Here is an 18,690-nt window from a genome sequence, read left to right as displayed (position 1 = left end):
CTTCGAATTGACGATATAAAACCTAATAGATATTCACATCACTTTTTAGTGTCGCTTTAATTTTATAGATTTTCTGTTCCAAATTTCATCATCTAGTTAAAAACACATTTATTTTTTTAATCGATTTCAAAGAAGGAATTTATCGATTCGATGTATATGCATGTATCAGGATATGTAATTACACAGTATTTAGATAATATTAGGCTGTAACAACTGAACACGTGAGCCAAATTTACTCAAAAACTATAAGTCATATTGAAATGATTTATTTTTACTTATGTTGGATATGCACCTACTCATCAATGTAAGTTTCATCAAAATCGGTTCTATAGCTTTAGATAAAGGTAGAGAGCTAAAATATTTGATATCAATCACAAGGAAACAGCGTCGAATCAGCTTCCAAGCCTTCTTCCAGGGCTTACAAACGACAGAAGCTTCATTGTCAGTTTATTTTGTTAATTAGTACTTGTTTTATACTCCTTTACACACAAACATTTATAACATACCAATTTGGAATTGACTGAAAATATTCTGATCACCTCGCCAATAAATAAAACAACAAATAAAAAGTAATTATTTATTTTATTTTTTCATATATTCAGAGAGCCACATTTTGTAACATCATTTAGATTTTAGAACATTAAAATAATACTCAATGAATACTCAATAATTTACAAAAATGCTTTTATAATCTACATAGATGTAACCGGTTAAAAGTCAGTCAAGTTTACAAATACAATAATATAATATTATGTATTATAAACTTACATTATAATATTACATACTTATAATTACATACATAATACATTAATAATACTAATTTGGCACAACGTTATCACATTTTGTTTTGAACTTTGCATAAAGTAAACTATGAATAATCATTCAAATATGACTAATTGCTATTTGTCATCCATCCCACCCTAATTATATATTTTATTTTAAAATTACATATTCAAACGATGCCTCTACAATTTAAAAACAGAAATAATAACCAATTAAAATAAAAGCCATACGTGGCCATACACTAAAATTGTGATTATGAGAATAATTTCTGACAAACGTGACCACCATTTCAGAATCTCAATGAGGCTTATTTCTTGTCATCGTTAAAATTATCTTAGTAACTATACATTTTGAAATTAAATTAATACTTTATTTAAATTTAAAACTGTCAATTGCACACACAGTGTTATTATTGTCATAATCACGACCCATTTGTAATAACCCCGCCTTCAGAATCACCTCGAACATTTTTTATTCATAGTTTAAAATATAATTATAGTCTATCAATATAAAAGCCATTCACTAAAACTATCAAACGCACAAACAGTTTTATTATTCTCATAATCACGACCCATTTCTAATATACGCGACCCCCATTTCAGAATCTCTTGGGGGTTTAAACTGTGGGTTGACGCTAACCCCCAATACAAACAACTAATCGGTAACCACGGTTTATACGGACTTAAACTACGATCGTGAGTTAAATTTAAACCGACGGTTTGGTTAGCGACTAGATATGTAAAATAAACATCCTCTAAATTAATCATGGGCACTTTGTATGCTGCTTCTAGGATTTGTTGTATGTATTTCACTGAAAGTAAAAAAAATACATTTAAAAATCATATATACAGGGTTTCCCAGTAAATGATATTGAATTGTTTGATTGAAATTGATGAATATTATGAGGATATGTTCCATAATCATTATATCCCAAACGAGGAAATAATAAGAAAGAAAATCAAAATGAGAATTCAATTTAACTATTGAAATAACATATTTTAAGTTTTATATTAGCAGAAAACATTCTACTGCAGTAGTGAAATATTATAAAATAAAAATTAAACGTATTTATATATAAATTAGCCATTTTTAGGTAAATAAAACTTACCATTAATTAAATACCCCGTACCAGAGAGGTATTGTGGTACATAATCATTTCGAATCAGCCATTTTGGTACGAACCACTTGTTGTAAGGATCTCGATGGAGGTAGTTGTTTTCTTTCCTGTACCCTGGAAAATTTTTGTTTTCTACAAAATTTTGCTTGATATCAAAATAGGTTTAGTATTCAGAAACACTTTAAGAATTAAATATAAGTTCAATACACAAATGAAAGTCGGGGAATGTCTAGATTGGAATATTATAAATAAATGGCCTAGATATCGGAATAAACATTCATACGCAAAAAGTATTAACTTTGAGTAACACACTTGAGATTTTAGATTAGTATTTATTACATTTATTTATTCGTCGTCATCTTATTAACACCAGTTCATATATCTACAAAATTTTTAACAATTTAAATAAGAATAACTAAATAAAAATTAACCATAACTTCAACTACAATTCCTAGATTTACCTATCAGGTCTGACTGGGACCCATTCACCACTTCCCTCATCCTCCAAGGGTTAACCAGTACATCGTCATCAGTCTTCAACAACCAGCTGGTTGAGGGACAGTTCTCCAGGGTCCACTTCATCATCAGACCGGTCTTGAGGGTCAGGTTCTGGTAGTGGTCGTTGAACTGGTATATTATCATGTCACCGTATAGCTTGGCTTCTATGTAATTGTCTACCTGTAAAGTTGTTTTTTTAATGTTCTGTTTTACGGAATTTTAAGTTAGTAGGTACCTACAGGGTTTATGTTAAATTCTAAAATAATTTAATAATGGAGGATGTTAAGCAATTTTATTCATAGGAATGATTTTACATTATTTTTAATCTTGTCCATTACAGAATCGAATAAATCCAAGTTCAATAACTATGTGATTTATTGTTCAATGTATTACATTCAAAAATAATGCCATCTGAAAAAAACCTATATCTAATCTCAGTTTAACTCACCAGTAGATCTTCCTCCCGATCCCCATTAACCCCAAGCAAGAATAACGTTCTCAACCCCTTTCCCCACGTCGCTCGAATCGCGTCGCGTTGAGCGAAACGGAGCGGCGATGACGTCACTATTGCTAAGAGATTATCGCATGGTGGTGTAGATGGCTCTATTAGCAGTTGGCTGTAAACTACTGACGGTTATAGGGAAGTTTTGAACAAAATAATGTACCTACATAATGATACAATTTTATGTTATAAAAAGGTAAAATTTGTAAATAAGACCTTGTAGGGATCTCTGGATTTACTGAACCGATTTTCAAAATTATTTTACCAATCTAGAGCTACGTTGTCTGTTAGTATCAATTATCATAGGTTTCAAAATTTCATCTAAATCGATTCTTTATTATTTTATTAGTCGTGAAAAATACAGACAGACAGACATTTTCATTTATGTTTTATATGAGAGAAAAATGTTCGATCTTGTAGAGTACAGGAGAGACTCAATTACTTACAGAATTTTAGACACAATGTAAAGTATCTTTTTATTTAATTGTTATTAACTACATTTGAAAATTCACTATTCGTACTTTTTTATAAAATATTAGTTTATTATTTCACTTACATATTATCCACATACTCCTTCAGATTCCTGTTCCTTTGCAGATGATCCAGGTCCTGCACCACCACCGCTGGCAGCAGACCCTGCGCTACCACATCCACGGTAAACCAGCACCACAGCAGTGGTATGAATACCACGAGCGCTAGGGATAGACGCATTATGGTGCTGCGGCGTGGTACTGCAAGAAATGTCTTTGGGTTTTTGGGTTGTTTTTCGAGTATGTGTGTAGCGATGTGATGATACTATGAATTCGTCATTTTGCAAGACAATTGTTTAAACTCAAAATCATTATTATATAACTATACCTCTTTGTAAGCGATTCTAAATCATCAACATACAAAGAAACAATAATTTACCACCAAGTGTGCAAAAGAAATATATAGGCATTATATTATCTACATGCACACGAAAACTAATCTCCTTCAGGCGGAAATCCGAAATATATCTAAAAATAGAATATAGCTAGATAAATATAAATTTATCATCGAATATTGATGAGACAAAAAATTTCCAACCCATGCAGACAGAACTGGAGAAAGTGGCAAGCATCTAAAAACTATCAATAAAATTAAAAATATCAATCACTAGCTGCTCCGCGCGGTTTCACCCCCGTGGCTCGACTCCTGTTCGCCGTAGCGTGATGATATATAGCCTATAACCTTCCTCGATAATTGGGCTATCTAACACCGAAAGAATTTTTCAAATCGGACCAGTAGTTCCCGAAATTAGCGCGTTCAAACAAACAAACAAACAAACTCTTCAGCTTTATAATATTAGTATAGATTATACCAATGAACCAGAATGAACCTGAACATTTTCCTAGTAATAAAAATTACGATGCTCATTAACCTATTTTCTAATTAAAAGTTTTATCGTAGAGGAACTAGGTATTAGGTATTTTACGTTTATCATCCTGTCGGATTCGTGTAGGATAGTTAGGTACCTATAGCTTTATCGAATAATACCTACCCAATTCAAATTAAAGGAAAACCAATACGCGCTACAATTTTTGTTGTTTTTAAGTCATCCTTCCATATTTAAGTTTACACAATTTGCTGCTTTTATCACATTCTATAGTTATGTGGATAGGTACATATATTTTATTCTATAAATTTTTCAGATGCCTACACTTATGCTAAGAAACTTTTAAGTTTAGGCTTCGTCATAGCATTTTTATTGTTTAGAATGTAAATTTAGAATAGTCACTTTAAAAGCACGGTTTTTGCTAGATTTATAAATTGGTAGAATACGAGGATAAATTAGAGAGCCTATGTAGGATCGAATAGTATATCGTATAATCGTAGAAATTAAAAAATACCGCTCTACGGGCTCCCACACATAAACACGATACGACGTCGCGTCGTACAACGATGCGGCGTCGTTTCACGCGCGAGTGGTCTTCGCACACGCGGCCTCCGAAGGAGGCTGCGTGGGGGATGCTGTTCAGGACGATTCGTCCTCTGCAGCAGGTTGCTGGCGCCGCCCGCTAATACGGGCGGGTTACTGGGAGGACGAATCGCCCTGTATCGTTTCACGATAAGGGCTCCCACACATAAACACGATACGACGCCGCATCGTTGTACGACGCGACGTCGTATCGTGTTTATGTGTGGGAGCCCTACCACAGAAAGCTCATTTACTACGCTCTAAGAACATTGTTAAAAAAAATTTACGTTCGATACACATCTGCCCTCTTCCCTTCAAATGGACAAGGGAATTAACCTTACATAAGTTACTTATATGTAGCTACGTTCATTGTATACGTAAAACCATATTCCGATATCGATATCTTATCATCGACTATCATTACGATAAGTATTTATCATATTTTATAAATCGTATAACCACAATATAGGCTATAAGTACCTCGTATAGGTAATAGATTTTTCTAACCGCAATGGAAGATGCAATGGATGCATTTGTATGTGTCACAGGTACCTATGTGTATAAGATTTGCTATAGGTAATATTATATTATTATTATGTCGTTTTTTAACCGAATTAAAAAAAGGAGGGTGTTCAATTCGGTCGGTAGGTACCTATATATTTTAATTTTAAAATATTCTTAGTTACATTTTTGTATTTTAAACATAACTAACTACTTACTACAAAAATATATGAATTATAAAATAACTAACTATTACGATATTATCTTAGTTACTAATTATTTTTTTACTTAGGTATAATTGTGAATTGAAACCGAAGAAAATAAATGTGAATAAGTTAACTACATTGTAGTTAATACTTTATTTTTCTCAATGAAAGAGCAAAGTTTTGTATCAAACAGGAACTCCAGGAAAAGATAAGTAATGACTTACCAAACAACATAATATATTTGTATCGCCTCATTGTAACAGAATTTCATCACATTGCACTAAACACATTATTTATACACTCATATTAAAATTAATTACAAAATAATAAAAATAACAATCACTTTTTTTTCTATATCCGGGCGGCCGTTCCCGCCAAAGCGTAGGACAGATAATAAATTATCGATCGTTTGGAAATTAACTCATAGAGTGGACTTCGTTTATTTGGAAATTTATCAGTACTCCTGCGTTATCTTTAACGCGCTATATGCGTTTAAAGAATCTCATAATCGACATCGTAATGAGTAAATAATGATTGCATTTTATAAGTCTAATCCAGATCTACGGAAAATAGAGCTAAATTGACACATGTAGAGTCAAAATTCGATCGCTTTAAATTTTCTTTTAATTTATAGGTCGTTTTCATGAGAATCCTATTAGATCTTTTTGCTAAGCTAGTCATATAAATACCATGATACCACGTGATAATTTTTTTGCCAAATATGGACTTACTGACTGAACCGATTTTAGTAAAAATTTTCTACTAATATACCTACTGTGAGAATGTGAGTAATTTTAAGTGTTATGTATACGGAACTTTGTGCAAAAATAAAATACAGCCTTATCACTTATATATTTATTTACATTATTAATTAAGTAACATTACATTAAATAATAAGATGGTAAGTACATTCACTTTTGGGAAAGTTAAGAAGTCGAGGACAGGCTCATGAACTATCGATAATTAATTAATCTTACTTATAAAAGTATCTAAAAATAAACTATGAATTGAAATCTCCATACATTAAAATCTACATTAACATTAAAATCTTTGGTAACGCCACAGCGTAACATAGATACAATAAATAAGAAAGCCTTAAAACTATTTGATTTTATATTACTTTAACATAAGTATGAAATGGTAATATTTATTTATCATCAGACGGTTGCTTCACCCAGAAGCCCCAGGGCGCGAAGCCATCGTGTTTTGTTGGACCTCTGTACACCTTGATTTGAACACGTGGTACTTCTTCTGAAAATAATTAATATTAATTAATAAAATAAATTAGACGAGTAACTATGTGGGGAGGACTTTAGAAATTGGTTTATTTTATTTTATTACTGCATGGTATACAAAGTCGCTTCCCGCTGTCTGTCTATCTAATGTGTGTTTGTCTTTCTTTCGCGTCTCAATGGAGGTATTTTTTATGTTTAGAGCTGTTAAACAGACCACAGTGCTACTTTTTGCAGCAGTTAAACAACTCATTCCCATGATGATGCGCTTTGAATCACTATAAATTCCAATAGATGGCGTTATATTAAAAAATGATGTATGACAACAGCAGCTGCTTATTTTCTTTAAAGACGCGAGCGAAGCTGCGGCCTACGACTAGTATGTATATGAAAGAAAATCGTGTTACGGACTTTAATGATTAAAATATATGAATAAATAACTTCTTACCTCTGCTGTTATAATCGCGGTCAACATCGTCTTCATCTTCAAATTCCTGCGGCCGAGATGCCGCCAACGCGAGCAAAGACAATAGAAGGAATGTTGTTAGATATTGTCTCTGGAAATAAATAAATGCACATATAAAAATTTGTTGTCCATTAAACATATTAAATTCATTTAACAATACTAGAATTAAAATCTATTACCTGTAAAATACACACAAATTGATAGAAATCTTCAGATATATTTAGAGGGAAAGAAAAAGATGCAAATTGAAAAAATTGTTTATTATTCATTTTATTCCTTACTTAACATACAATAGTCAGAAAGTTGTTATGACAGGTACATAATGTTGTATGTAATTTAAAATTTTATAGTTTTATAAAAACTATTGCATTTACAGTAAGTATACCTAAGAGCTAGCACGCAAGAGCAACTTTTGTCTCTGCAACTATTTTGTCTCTCCCATCAACTCTATGGGGAGTTGCGTCGCTATGTGCGCGCACTTTCTACTAGCCCATAGAGTTGATGGGAGAGACAAAATAGTTGCAGAGACAAAAGTTGCTCTTGCGCGCTAGCTCTAAGAACATAACAATATGTTCATTGTAATCACTTTTTCTATAATAACAATATTGATAAAGATATATTATAGCATACAGTCATTCCACAAGTACTATGGAAGCCACTTCTTATTTTGTGCCATTTTAGATTAAGTAATTTGAAAAGTATTTTTTTTTTTTTTTAAATACATTGAAATGAAATTTAATATAAGTCAATACATCTTAATTTTAGCACATATTTAAAATGTTGTCTAAAGTCAATTAAACCATAACAATTAGTTCACTAATTATCACACTTTACTACTTCCTACGGTACGATCAGATTCATTTCCACTATCTGTTGACACTGACTTGGCCTTTGGTTTCTCAATTTCTTCCTCATCTTCGCTCAAAGATGAACAATCGGACAGTTCAGCGTCAATCCACAGCTTAGCTTTCTTCTTCTTTTGTTGTACCTCGTCAGATTTCCGTTTCCGTTCATTCGATGACCCCGCAGCCTCCCAACCGGCCTCTACAGCTGAACTCACACGTTCCGGCAGCTCTTCACGCTCTTTTTCATAGCTAGGGTTCAAATTCACGTCAATTTTCGGCTCTGCGAGTAACTTTTCAAGTTTCTTCTGTTTACGCTCAGCAGCTTCGCGCTCACGATCTTCCTGTCCTTCTAACCACTTCCGTAAACGCTTCTCTTCGTTTATATCACGTAAGCGCCTTCCAGACAAGTCACGGCACGCTTCACGGTTGGTCGTCTTTTCGATTTGAGCACCAATTGCTCGTAGCATAGATCCGAAACCACCTTTCCCTCCAACTAATCTTGTGCATACTCGAATAACGCTGTCTGCGTGTAGACAGCCATCAGAAGAAACTATCTTCCCATTAGATGTTACGTACAAATCGTCATACGGTACACCATACTTCTGTGAGACTATTTGTTTCAATTCATTGGTACATTCACAAACCACACCAGTTAACTTCTGGTTCTCGAAGAAAATATTCATTGAAGCCATCTTGATGTCTGAAGTTAATATTAAACACTATTTATTGTATAAAAATGTAATCCTTATGTTTGGATATAATTTCACAAGAGATTAGTCACAATAAAATTAAAATTTTACGTGCTTCTGCTTCATACACCACAAAAATTCACACCTCTGAGATTCACACAATAAAGGCCGCTGCATACGTGACGGGAAAATACCTCGGACGGGACGTGAGCGGGACGGGCACGTGATTGCCTCGTTCACAACGGGAACGTGGAGCAAACGCATACGCACCGTGACGTGATTCTGATCTAACGTGCTAGTGTTGTGAACAACGAAAGATGGATTTTTCAATTCAAGAATTGGCTTTAATTGCTATTGCTCTAGATGACGAAGAAGCTACGACCGTCAAGAAAACATTAACATCTTTGTAATCTACATTCTGCAAATAAAGAAATTTGAATTTGAATTTAAACTAAACAATACTGTTTTTGATTTATAAGCTTAAGATGTTTCATTTTTATATTTTTGGTAATAATGCCGCCATAAAACAAAAATATTATGCACTAAAATTATTTTGGCATTTTAAACATAAAATACCTACGTAATTCAGAACACGATGAAGTGTCACAGGAATCATCATAGGTGAAAAGGACTAAGTATAGTTAGGAATACCACAATATCTAAATATCTAAATATTGTGGGTTCGCTATACTATACAACGCTGGATATGAGCGAACACATTCGATTAGTTTTTCGTCGTCCATTTTCGATACTTGGAAGGCGTCACTACTAATCTCTCCGGCACGAACGGAGCGACTGTGCATACGTAGCGAAATCACGGACGGGACGGGGCACGTGCGGGACGGGACGTGCTAAACATCGTCGGCGACGATATTTTTCCCGTCCACGTTCCCGTCCCGTCGATGTTCCCGTGACATATGCGTATTTGGATACATTTTGTATGCAACGATGTTTCCAAAACTTCCCGTCACGTCCCGTCCGGGTAAAATCCCGTCACGTATGCAGCGGCCTTAATTATTCAGAGTTGTGACACTTGACAGACATCAGTCGTCAACACTCAACACTATAATATAGATAATATTTTTCATTGTCACATTATGTAAAAATCACAGATAAAAATACTGATTTGTATACTGATTCATCGTGAATTCATCGGTTGATCACTTTCAAAAATAATTTAAAGACCGAGAATTATATTTAAACAATTTTGAAATCAAACATTACAACCAATTTTAATTAAAAGCTCAAAATTACTTTTTTTTTTACTTAAGATAGGGAAGCGCTTGACCACAATCTCACCTGATGGAAAGCAGATACGGTCTAAAGATGGTACGCGCTTCCCTAATCCCTAGTAGGTACCGGTTCACTCTTCGCTTGAAGACCCCCATATTGTACTCGTCGGGGAACACAGATTAAGGAAGCGCGTTCCAGTCCCTTGCGGTTCGAATGAAGAATCTTAAATGCGTTTTAAGGCCATCCATGAATATCGAAACTTAAATGCGCTTTAAGACCATCCATGAATATTGTACTTAATTAGCTTAAGTTTAATTACTATAATATATGTTTATGCAATAGTAGGTACTTACTTTTAAAAACATTTTGAAAATAATATTTAGGTTGCTTCACTTTAGTTAGCTTTTACACATACTACAAAAACGCGGCTTCGACAGTATTCTTTTATAGATTCGGTTATACAATCAACGGCTTTGATTCTTTTTTTTTTAATTTCACGGTCTATTAAAGATAGACAGAGAAAGTGAAAGTCGGAAATAAATTTTGGCGTACATAATAAAACATATTAAACAAGACTGAATAACTTTTCCATTATTAATAACTATTTACAACGAAACATTAATTTATAAATTAATTAAGCTTGTTATAAACTTTAGATTTGAGATTAAACTCGGGATTAACCCAAGACTTAAAAAAGGAAAACATTGCAGGTTTTATTATTCTTAAATGTAAGGAATAATTTTCATAACTAAAATAACAGATATTTTTATTAGTTTGATACAGCAATAATTTATATAAAAACAATTTCTTATATATTACGCTTTAACGTTTCATTTCCATAGCCAAAATTTAAATAAAGGATTGATTTTTTATATCTATGGTTCGTTAATTGACCACCATTTCAATACGTCTGTCAAAAGGAGATACCCAATAAAATTGGAGCTTTTTAAAATTTAACAGGAAGTAGTCTCGTTATAACAGACGACGGGTGATAAATAATTTCAATTTTATTAAATACTATGGCGCAGAATATTAATCCACACTATGCATCATCATCAAATCACCCCAAACAAAATGAGGACACGATAAAATTAAAAGACAATCACGCCGTAAGCAAACGGTAAGTTTTCATATAACAACTTCTACTTTGTACAACTCAAAATGATTTCTAACTCGCTTATTTGTTTCGTAGATTGCAAAAAGAGCTCATGGAACTGATGAGGTGCGCAGACAAAGGCATATCAGCGTTTCCAGAAAGTGAAAACTTGTTCAAATGGATAGGAACGATTAACGGCCCCTTAGACACGGTATACGCGGGTCACACGTACAAACTGTCTCTCGAATTCCCCAATTCATATCCGTACGCTCCGCCTTTAGTGAAATTTATCACACCGTGTTTTCACCCAAACGTGGACACCTGTGGCTTAATTTGTTTAGACATTCTGAAGGACAAATGGACAGCATTGTATGACGTACGCACAGTGTTACTGTCGATTCAGAGCTTGCTGGCCGAACCCAACACGCAGAGCCCCCTCAACCAGCAAGCGTCGTACCTTTGGCCCAATCAGCCAGCGTTTAAAAAGTATTTAGATGAATTTTACAGTAAACATAAGGACTTATAGTTTGTTTAAATTTAATAATGATTTTTACGAGTGGAATGCGTGCTTGTTTGAGATGGAGGGTTAAAATTTATTTTCATATTGACTTTGGAGTGTTAGGCAAATAAACTGTTGAGATGATTAAAATGATTTTCTAATTTATTGTAATTACTTGATGCCTTCTGTCTCCGGATTGTAACAAGTGTAACTTTATGTATATTGAGATCACTGGCAATTATAATTCTCTAGTGCAATTCAAGTCTTTGTTTTATTTTCAACCAGCTATTACTTATACATACCTAGAATATTATATAAAAATCAGTTTTATCGAGTATCACAAAAAATAAATTTGAACATCCTATCTCAATCTCTAGATTATCTTGTATTCAACCATACTTTATAAATAAGAAAGTGTTGTTTTTTGTATGTTTGTAAGAGATTAAAATAACTTACCAAATCTTACCAGTTTCATATGAGGCGGCAACTAAATATTATCATCAACAGAATGTTGTTCTAATTAATACACTCTTGAGTTTCCTTTTTACTGGATCAAAAGAACCATAATATAATGAATAAGGAAATAACATTTGAAAATTGTAGCTGAACGCACCAAAGTAAGCAACTAGGTATTACAAGTGGTGTTTATGTTCATTTCTCAATCTCATTTATTAGAATTAAGTAACTTAAGGGTACCTAATGTACAAGATTGATAGACACAATTTTAGTAGAATCATAATTTAACAACCGAGTTGAATATAAATAACAGTAAGCTACAAGGAATTTAAGTATGCTTTTAATTCATCGCCACTTTGATACAGTGGTGACGTTGGGTAAAAGGTTCTAGGTTCGATTTCTTATCATTTCTGTGGTAAAAAATTACTGGCTATATAAAAATTGTCATAGTCACTGAGATACTATTACAACGTAGTTGTAGTTACCTATAGCAAGTGGGTTACTTATAAACTGCTTTAAATCTTATTCAATTGGATTTAAATTAATTTTTACATAAAAATGTACAAATAATCATCAAATTACCTACTCAATAATTATTATGTAATTCAGTGAATATAATCCCTGCTAAAATTATGAATACAGCCTACAGGTGTGCATGTCTGTTGCGCTCTCTGCTAAAGCCGAATCGGCTGAACCGATATGATAAATTAGCTACTGCTTCATCATAACAACGAAACTGAAATAAGTGTTATACCTCGAGTAGGTACCTATAGAAATTTGTATGGTGCGTGATTACTGCATTTTATCGCTACACGCGAGAGAAATCGCTAAATAAGTACTAAGTAATAAGTATATAATGCTGTACATAGTATTTTATTATCTGTGATAATAAAATGTTTCATCATTTCTTTGTACCTACCGACTGAAAAATACTGATGAATGCATTACAAAATTTGTGAAGATAATGCGTTATTTTAATTTTGTTTACATGCCTGTTTTACCTTATGGGTGCGGCTGGTTACAAATACGCACGTAAACTCATTTTTAGATCATCGTATTATTATCTTTATTCTATTCTAAAATGCGGTGTAATCACTGCTCTTTTTGTTAGTAAAATCAACATTAAATATGAAATCATGAAATCCTATTGCGTCATTACATTCTTATAGGTACGTTGAGTGTTGACCCACTTCCTGTATTTACCTTCGCTGAGGTACACATCTAGATTTTACCTGATTTAGCAATTATTTTTTGTAAATTGTACATGGCGTGAAATAAAAATCTCTACAGATAAAAAAATTTTACTACCTAGATTAAAGGAGCGATCGATTGAACCTTGAATTTCTGATAGTAATTTCTTTCTTAAGTACCTATATACAGCGTAAAAAAATACATACAAAAAAAATACCGCTACCCTAACCGTTGAAAAGTTAAAATAAAATGCTAAAACAATTACAAATACACATTTATTATTCCTAATAATAATTAATCCATAGTTAACAACTTTTAACAATGATAAGTAATTTCATTTTCTTAAATTAACAAAGTGATTAATAAATTGGAATGATCACTTTTCGCATCTTTTCTCATTTGTTTATTAATAATTATGGTGCTAGTATAAATTCCAAAGGACTTAGCTATTATTCAAGGGATTAATATAAAACTGCAGCGAAGATTCTAGATATGTTTTTGAAGTGAAACTTCTATTAGGCGCGTTGAGAGTAAAATTTAATGGCCGCGTCATGGAAACCACAGTGGCAAACCGTCACTTCATGGAGTAAGGCGACGATTTTGGTGTCTTTGGTCTTTGAATCTTGCCAAAGAAGTTTCACTTCTGACACGTGTCCTCGGCACACACGCTTTTTTTATTGAAATGAAAATTTAAATACATAAATAGGTACTGCACCAATAAAAATTAATATGAAATGTTATATTGCACATGAAATGGAATAAATTAAGATGACTTTTCATTGGCACTCACACAAAATCAAACTTTCAACAACTTTAGATTATTATAAATAAATATTTTGCTTTATATTTTATTTGCTAGGTTTACTTAGGTTATACATTTTTATCTGGCAATACAAAAGAAGAATAGTGTAAACTAGGCACTAGGCAGTTCAATAAAGTCTACAATTAAATACGTTGAAATAAATATACCCCAAAAAGGACATAATATTATGTTGATGATCCATATGTTTTGCACGGCGAAGGTATCATTCTTCAATTTGAAAGCTTATATTCATAAAAGAAAACGATTTTGTTAACCAAAACTGCGTTTGTAAAGCAGATACAATATACCATATTTGAATTGAAGTTTTTAATATGTAAAAATTCAACATGTGTTGGACGTGTGTTAATAAAATTTTTTAAAATAAGCTTTGAATATATTTATTACAACTAACTTACACTACTATAAATAAGGACTAGAATATTATTTATAAACGCACCATTTCAGTTATAAATGGATTTGCTATAAGTTAATAAGACTTACCTACCTAATATTAAAAATTCAATATAGTTTTCAACATTTTGTACAAAATCTATTTTCTCACTTTATTTAATGATTATGTAAAAATTTGTTTTCAATCAAGTTAAATTTTATCTCATTTTTTGTCTAACTACGGAAGCTTAGTAAATCAGGGGCCGAATTATGACCTCTTATTTACGGCGTAAACTGTCTGGAAATAAGGCCCCTGGTGTATTGTTGATCTGGTTATAAATGTTTATAATGCCTATTGTCGTTTTATAGTTAATAGTATAGGATTCGAATATTTACAATTGGTAACAAAATTCCATTTAAACTGTCACTTTGACTATAACAGAAAATCGTTTTAGTTAGCAAAGGTATAACATTTGTAAAGGTATAAGATTACTGCATCTGTATTATAGCCTATAGGAAATAAAAGATTTCATAGACAACCAATTCCATTCTCATTTTCGATAATCTATGGTATAAACTCAATGCTACACCTTTGCCAGCAAGTACATCGCATATACTGTGATACTAAAAGTGACCAATCAAATCTTTAGTTTTGTATATATGGAAGTCATTCAATATTAATTATTAAACTCCATGAATCGCCCACCAAAGACAACTTTTGTAGGCAATTCCTTTTAGCTAGCTCTTTAATCAAACCCATTTATGGGTGTTGCGTAGAGCTAACTTTTAACGATAATCAACAATATCGACATAACTATAACAACAACTGCCAATATTAGTATACAATGCATCTTTCTATTCTTCCGTTGGTATCGTTCTGCTTTCTGCAACTGCTTATATCCTTCATGAACTTGCACTTGTGTTTGTTCAATGTTATAATCTATTCTATCCAATATTGTTCCTTGTTCATGCACCATATGAGCTAAATCCTTGAAAATGTCATTAAGGTCGACTATTGAACGAACTATTTTGTTCACTTCTTTCTCTCTCTCTGCTATCATTTGAGTGTTTTCTTCTTCCATAAGCAAGAGTTGCTTTTGATTCTGATTCCTACCATCTTCCTCGTAATTTGACGTACTAGGTAACGCGAATAGTAAGTCTGTCTGGTTGTTTGTAAGTCCGGGAAGTAGTTCATTGTCATCGAGGCTTAGTTCTTCGAAATTTGGTAGATCGAAATATACATTTGATCGCTCTTCCCTTGATGTAAGCGATTTGAGATAATTTGACTGTGCGGTTCGGAATGTTAGACTGAGGTCTTGTAATGTTGTCACTAGAGCTAGTACTACGTTGTTTGCTAGTTTCTGTTCCGATTTGTTACCTGGAAGTTAAGAGTGCAGTGTAAAAGTAAAGAGAATGATTTTGACATACAAAATTATTAATACATGTACAGTAAAAGTTCTTTATTCGCGGGCAATAGGTTCCGTAAATGTGCCGCGAATAGAGAAACCGTGAATATGGAATGGTAATTTGTATGGGGTTATAGGGGATACGTTCCTAGGTGACGAAATAAGGAAGCAAATACATAAAGAAATCAGTTTTATTGAAATTTTTGGCCATACATATTTATTAATCACCATTTAATTAGGTATTATCTTCAGGTTTAGGCAATGGCTTAGCACTTTTTACTCGTTTTTTAGTTGACATTATAAATTCGTAGTTGTAGTTCAGGCGTTTTCTAAGGATAACAATTGATTTTTATTTAGGTAAATACATATGTGTTTGTACCGATTCGATCCGCGAATAAAGAATTTTGGGCCGCGAATATAGAAATTAGGTCGCATTTTTTCCACCCGCGAATAGTGAAACCGCGAATGAAGGAAGCGCGAATAAGGAACTTTGACTGTATTTAGAAAACATATTTCTTCTACAAATAAATTTTATTCATGTTTAGGAAATAAGGCAGATTGCAATTATGTTTACTTTGCAAATCTAGCTATTAAAACAATTCAATTTGTTTGTTTTGGATATATGAATATGGATTACAAGTAAAGTTGCTTTTAATACAGTTTCACATAAAATCTATATGCATTGAATCAATAACATACAAAACAATCCACATACCATGTCGAACCTGCGCCCTAATATTACTAATCCTCGCGTGTGCTTGAGTGAAATGTTTCCCAATATCCGCAGCCACTCTCTCAATGTGTTGCTGCTCGCTACTGTCATCTAACGCAGGTCGGCGGATCTGACGCTCGTGGCGAGCTTGTAACTCTGATATTTTGCTTTTTAACCTGGAATTAATTTGGTTTTAATAAGTAAAGAGTCTAATCACTACAGATGATTGAAAAAATGTTCTGTGTCTGCCTGTTGGCGATAAATTTAAAAAATGCACCGATTTTCATTCTGCTTTGAAGATTTTAGAATATCATTTGTTAAGTTTATTATGCGCTCCGTGGACTGAAAGCTAGATATGTCATATAATATGTAGGCTTATATAATAATGTTTTTGTTTTATAATCACTCTGACCCAAACAGAGTAATAGCATTCGACACAATTGCACTAAATTTCCTTTTTAACAATATAGTTTTATAAAACAGAACATATTTAGGTTTGGTCCTACATTTTACGACATTAAGCGTGTTATTAAATATTTTATTTCAGGATTTAAAAAATATACCTGGTACCAATGCAAATGTAATTTTACCTTGAGATGATGTAATGTGTTTCTTCTAAACAGTCGCTCCAAGGTGGCGGTGCATCTGATTCCGATCTCATTTCCATGCCAGCTTCCATGTCATGAGAGTTAGACCGCATGAGCCTAACTTTTTCATGACCATGATCATTGGCCTTAGAACAAATAAAATAATATAGAAAAACAAACTAAAGAACATTTAAAATAAGATGTATGATGAAATTATTGTATTGTCACCAATCCATGACAAGTGTAGAAAGTTTTAAAAAATCTGTCCATTTAAATTGGATCAAAATTGAGTCTAAAGGAGTCGGTTACATATAAATACAGGTGAAGCCAATAAAAGTGTGTTAAAAAGTGGATAATATGAACTTCATATTTGTAATAGTGCAGGCATTAAGCAGAGAAAATCTCAAGTAAAGATATATACTTTCACTTTCATTAAAAAATAAAATAGATGCACTAAAATAGCCACTGCAAATATTAATCAATATTACAATAATGATAACATACCTGTTCTGAAAATATTTGTCGAGTGTGTATAGCATTATTTCGCATTAGTACAAATACTTCAGTCAAGCTTCTGGACGCCATGGTAGTAAAATATTTTATATCACTATAAAATTTTTACGTTTAAATACTATTTGTATTATTTTCAATAATCCAGTGATTTTATCAAACGACAAAGTGACAATAATACACATAACACATATGTCACATATTGGAATGACATTTTAGACATCAGTTCAAAAATGTTATTCGTGGAATTTGAAATCAAAGTAGAAATCCTTTGTCAACTATCGTCAACTGTAATAGTAGAGAATTTATGGGGAATATGCATGAAACTCTTATTATTTGAACCACCAGGTGACTTATCTACTGTGTATACAATGAAGAAAATATAAAAATATTGCGTTTATAAACAGAATGTCAATGCGTCATTGATTATTTTATTCTCGATTTTAATCAGGGGGGGTTCACTTAGAAGATCGCTCTTTTCGAAGAAAGCAGAGCCATCTATATGACTGAACTAGGAAACAATTATACAGAAGTATCAAAAAGTGCCAATAGATGTCACTACCATCATAATAAAACAAACGTATCATGTTTTTTTAACCACAAATTAATTAATAAATAATAAAATAGGTATAGCCTGTTTTATATTGCATATAAATAATGTAATTAAAACCATATTATTACAGTCCTGATTTGATTAGTCACTGTTTAGTCTGTGGTGAACACTCCACATATGTCAAAGAGACACACAAAATATGGCTGCCGGAACGTGCGTTATCGCCCGTTTTTGCTTCCTCATATTTTGTGTGTAATTCGTGGTTTTCTGAGTGTGTTCTGTTTATCAGACGTTGAGTTGAGATTACTCCTCCGTCCTGATGCCAAGACTATTACCTGATAACCAGTACTTCACTTTTTCCTGTAGTGTTAAGAAATTGTGCGCCGGTGCTATAAAACTACTTCGCGAAAAAAGACCTTATTTTGTTTTGTGTGTGGTTCCATTCCGATCAGCATCAACACGATGCCACACCGCTGC

General features: G+C 32.8%; 4 protein-coding genes and 1 long non-coding RNA gene across 6 annotated transcripts; 1 reads left to right on the top strand and 4 right to left on the bottom strand.

Moving 5' to 3' along the window:
• Positions 1-715: 715 nt before the first annotated feature.
• Positions 716-6,038, bottom strand: LOC149477557 (beta-1,3-galactosyltransferase 5-like). Of its 2 annotated transcripts, XM_089710658.1 has the most exons (6): positions 5,771-6,038; positions 3,457-3,631; positions 2,847-3,015; positions 2,362-2,578; positions 1,892-2,014; positions 716-1,594 (listed from the first exon to the last, which is right to left on the bottom strand). In XM_089710658.1, exons 1-6 carry the CDS (start codon positions 5,799-5,801, stop codon positions 1,287-1,289), a joined length of 1,023 nt encoding a protein of 340 aa, XP_089566784.1. In that variant the 5' UTR covers positions 5,802-6,038; the 3' UTR covers positions 716-1,286. The 2 variants fall into 2 exon arrangements, with proteins under 2 accessions (XP_089566784.1, XP_089566785.1); XM_089710659.1 differs by lacking the exon at positions 5,771-6,038 and having other exon boundaries at positions 2,847-3,022; positions 3,457-3,582.
• A 348-nt stretch (positions 6,039-6,386) lies between these two features.
• LOC149477555 (uncharacterized) lies at positions 6,387-10,519 on the bottom strand. Its single transcript, XR_016317680.1, has 3 exons — positions 10,365-10,519; positions 7,227-7,335; positions 6,387-6,797 (listed from the first exon to the last, which is right to left on the bottom strand). It is a non-coding gene; the product is annotated as an uncharacterized LOC149477555 (long non-coding RNA).
• Positions 7,493-8,917, bottom strand: LOC149477556 (splicing regulator SDE2). Its single transcript, XM_089711018.1, has one exon. The coding sequence runs from the start codon at positions 8,779-8,781 to the stop codon at positions 8,068-8,070; it is 714 nt and encodes a 237-aa protein (XP_089567144.1). The 5' UTR covers positions 8,782-8,917; the 3' UTR covers positions 7,493-8,067.
• Positions 10,520-10,897: 378 nt separating the features above from the next.
• On the top strand, positions 10,898-11,868 carry vih (ubiquitin conjugating enzyme vih). Its single transcript, XM_089711019.1, has 2 exons — positions 10,898-11,131; positions 11,204-11,868. The coding sequence occupies exons 1-2, from the start codon at positions 11,031-11,033 to the stop codon at positions 11,631-11,633; spliced, it is 531 nt and encodes a 176-aa protein (XP_089567145.1). The 5' UTR covers positions 10,898-11,030; the 3' UTR covers positions 11,634-11,868.
• Positions 11,869-13,511: 1,643 nt separating this feature from the next.
• On the bottom strand, positions 13,512-17,833 carry Syx16 (syntaxin 16). The gene is made up of 4 exons (XM_089710526.1): positions 17,655-17,833; positions 17,154-17,296; positions 16,567-16,739; positions 13,512-15,823 (listed from the first exon to the last, which is right to left on the bottom strand). Exons 1-4 carry the CDS (start codon positions 17,733-17,735, stop codon positions 15,225-15,227), a joined length of 996 nt encoding a protein of 331 aa, XP_089566652.1. The 5' UTR covers positions 17,736-17,833; the 3' UTR covers positions 13,512-15,224.
• Between the last annotated feature and the right edge of the window lie 857 nt (positions 17,834-18,690).

The sequence above is a fragment of the Colias philodice genome, chromosome 25 (genome assembly GCF_061535455.1).
Source record: "Colias philodice isolate Cphi_HAF_F1 chromosome 25, ilColPhil1 Martin Lab GWU primary, whole genome shotgun sequence".
Taxonomy (NCBI): Eukaryota; Metazoa; Arthropoda; class Insecta; order Lepidoptera; family Pieridae; genus Colias; species Colias philodice.
Note: the sequence above shows the minus strand (reverse complement) of the source record. Positions and strands in the feature narration are given on the sequence as shown.

Bases quoted from the DNA above. Each gene is read 5' to 3' on its own strand.
- LOC149477557 (XM_089710658.1), bottom strand. From the start codon at position 5,801: ATGAGGCGATACAAATATATTATGTTGTTTG. The intron at 2,579-2,846 runs GTGAGTTAAACT...ACAACTTTACAG, and splicing joins ATCGGGAGGAAGATCTACTG to GTAGACAATTACATAGAAGC. The intron at 1,595-1,891 runs GTAAGTTTTATT...TTTTACTTTCAG, and splicing joins TACGGGGTATTTAATTAATG to TGAAATACATACAACAAATC.
- LOC149477556 (XM_089711018.1), bottom strand. From the start codon at position 8,781: ATGGCTTCAATGAATATTTTCTTCGAGAACCAGAAGTTAACTGGTGTG.
- vih (XM_089711019.1), top strand. From the start codon at position 11,031: ATGGCGCAGAATATTAATCCACACTATGCATCATCATCAAATCACCCC. The intron at 11,132-11,203 runs GTAAGTTTTCAT...TTTGTTTCGTAG, and splicing joins AATCACGCCGTAAGCAAACG to ATTGCAAAAAGAGCTCATGG.
- Syx16 (XM_089710526.1), bottom strand. From the start codon at position 17,735: ATGGCGTCCAGAAGCTTGACTGAAGTATTTGTACTAATGCGAAATAAT. The intron at 16,740-17,153 runs GTAAAATTACAT...AATTAATTCCAG, and splicing joins ACACATTACATCATCTCAAG to GTTAAAAAGCAAAATATCAG. The intron at 15,824-16,566 runs GTATGTGGATTG...CTTAACTTCCAG, and splicing joins TAGGGCGCAGGTTCGACATG to GTAACAAATCGGAACAGAAA.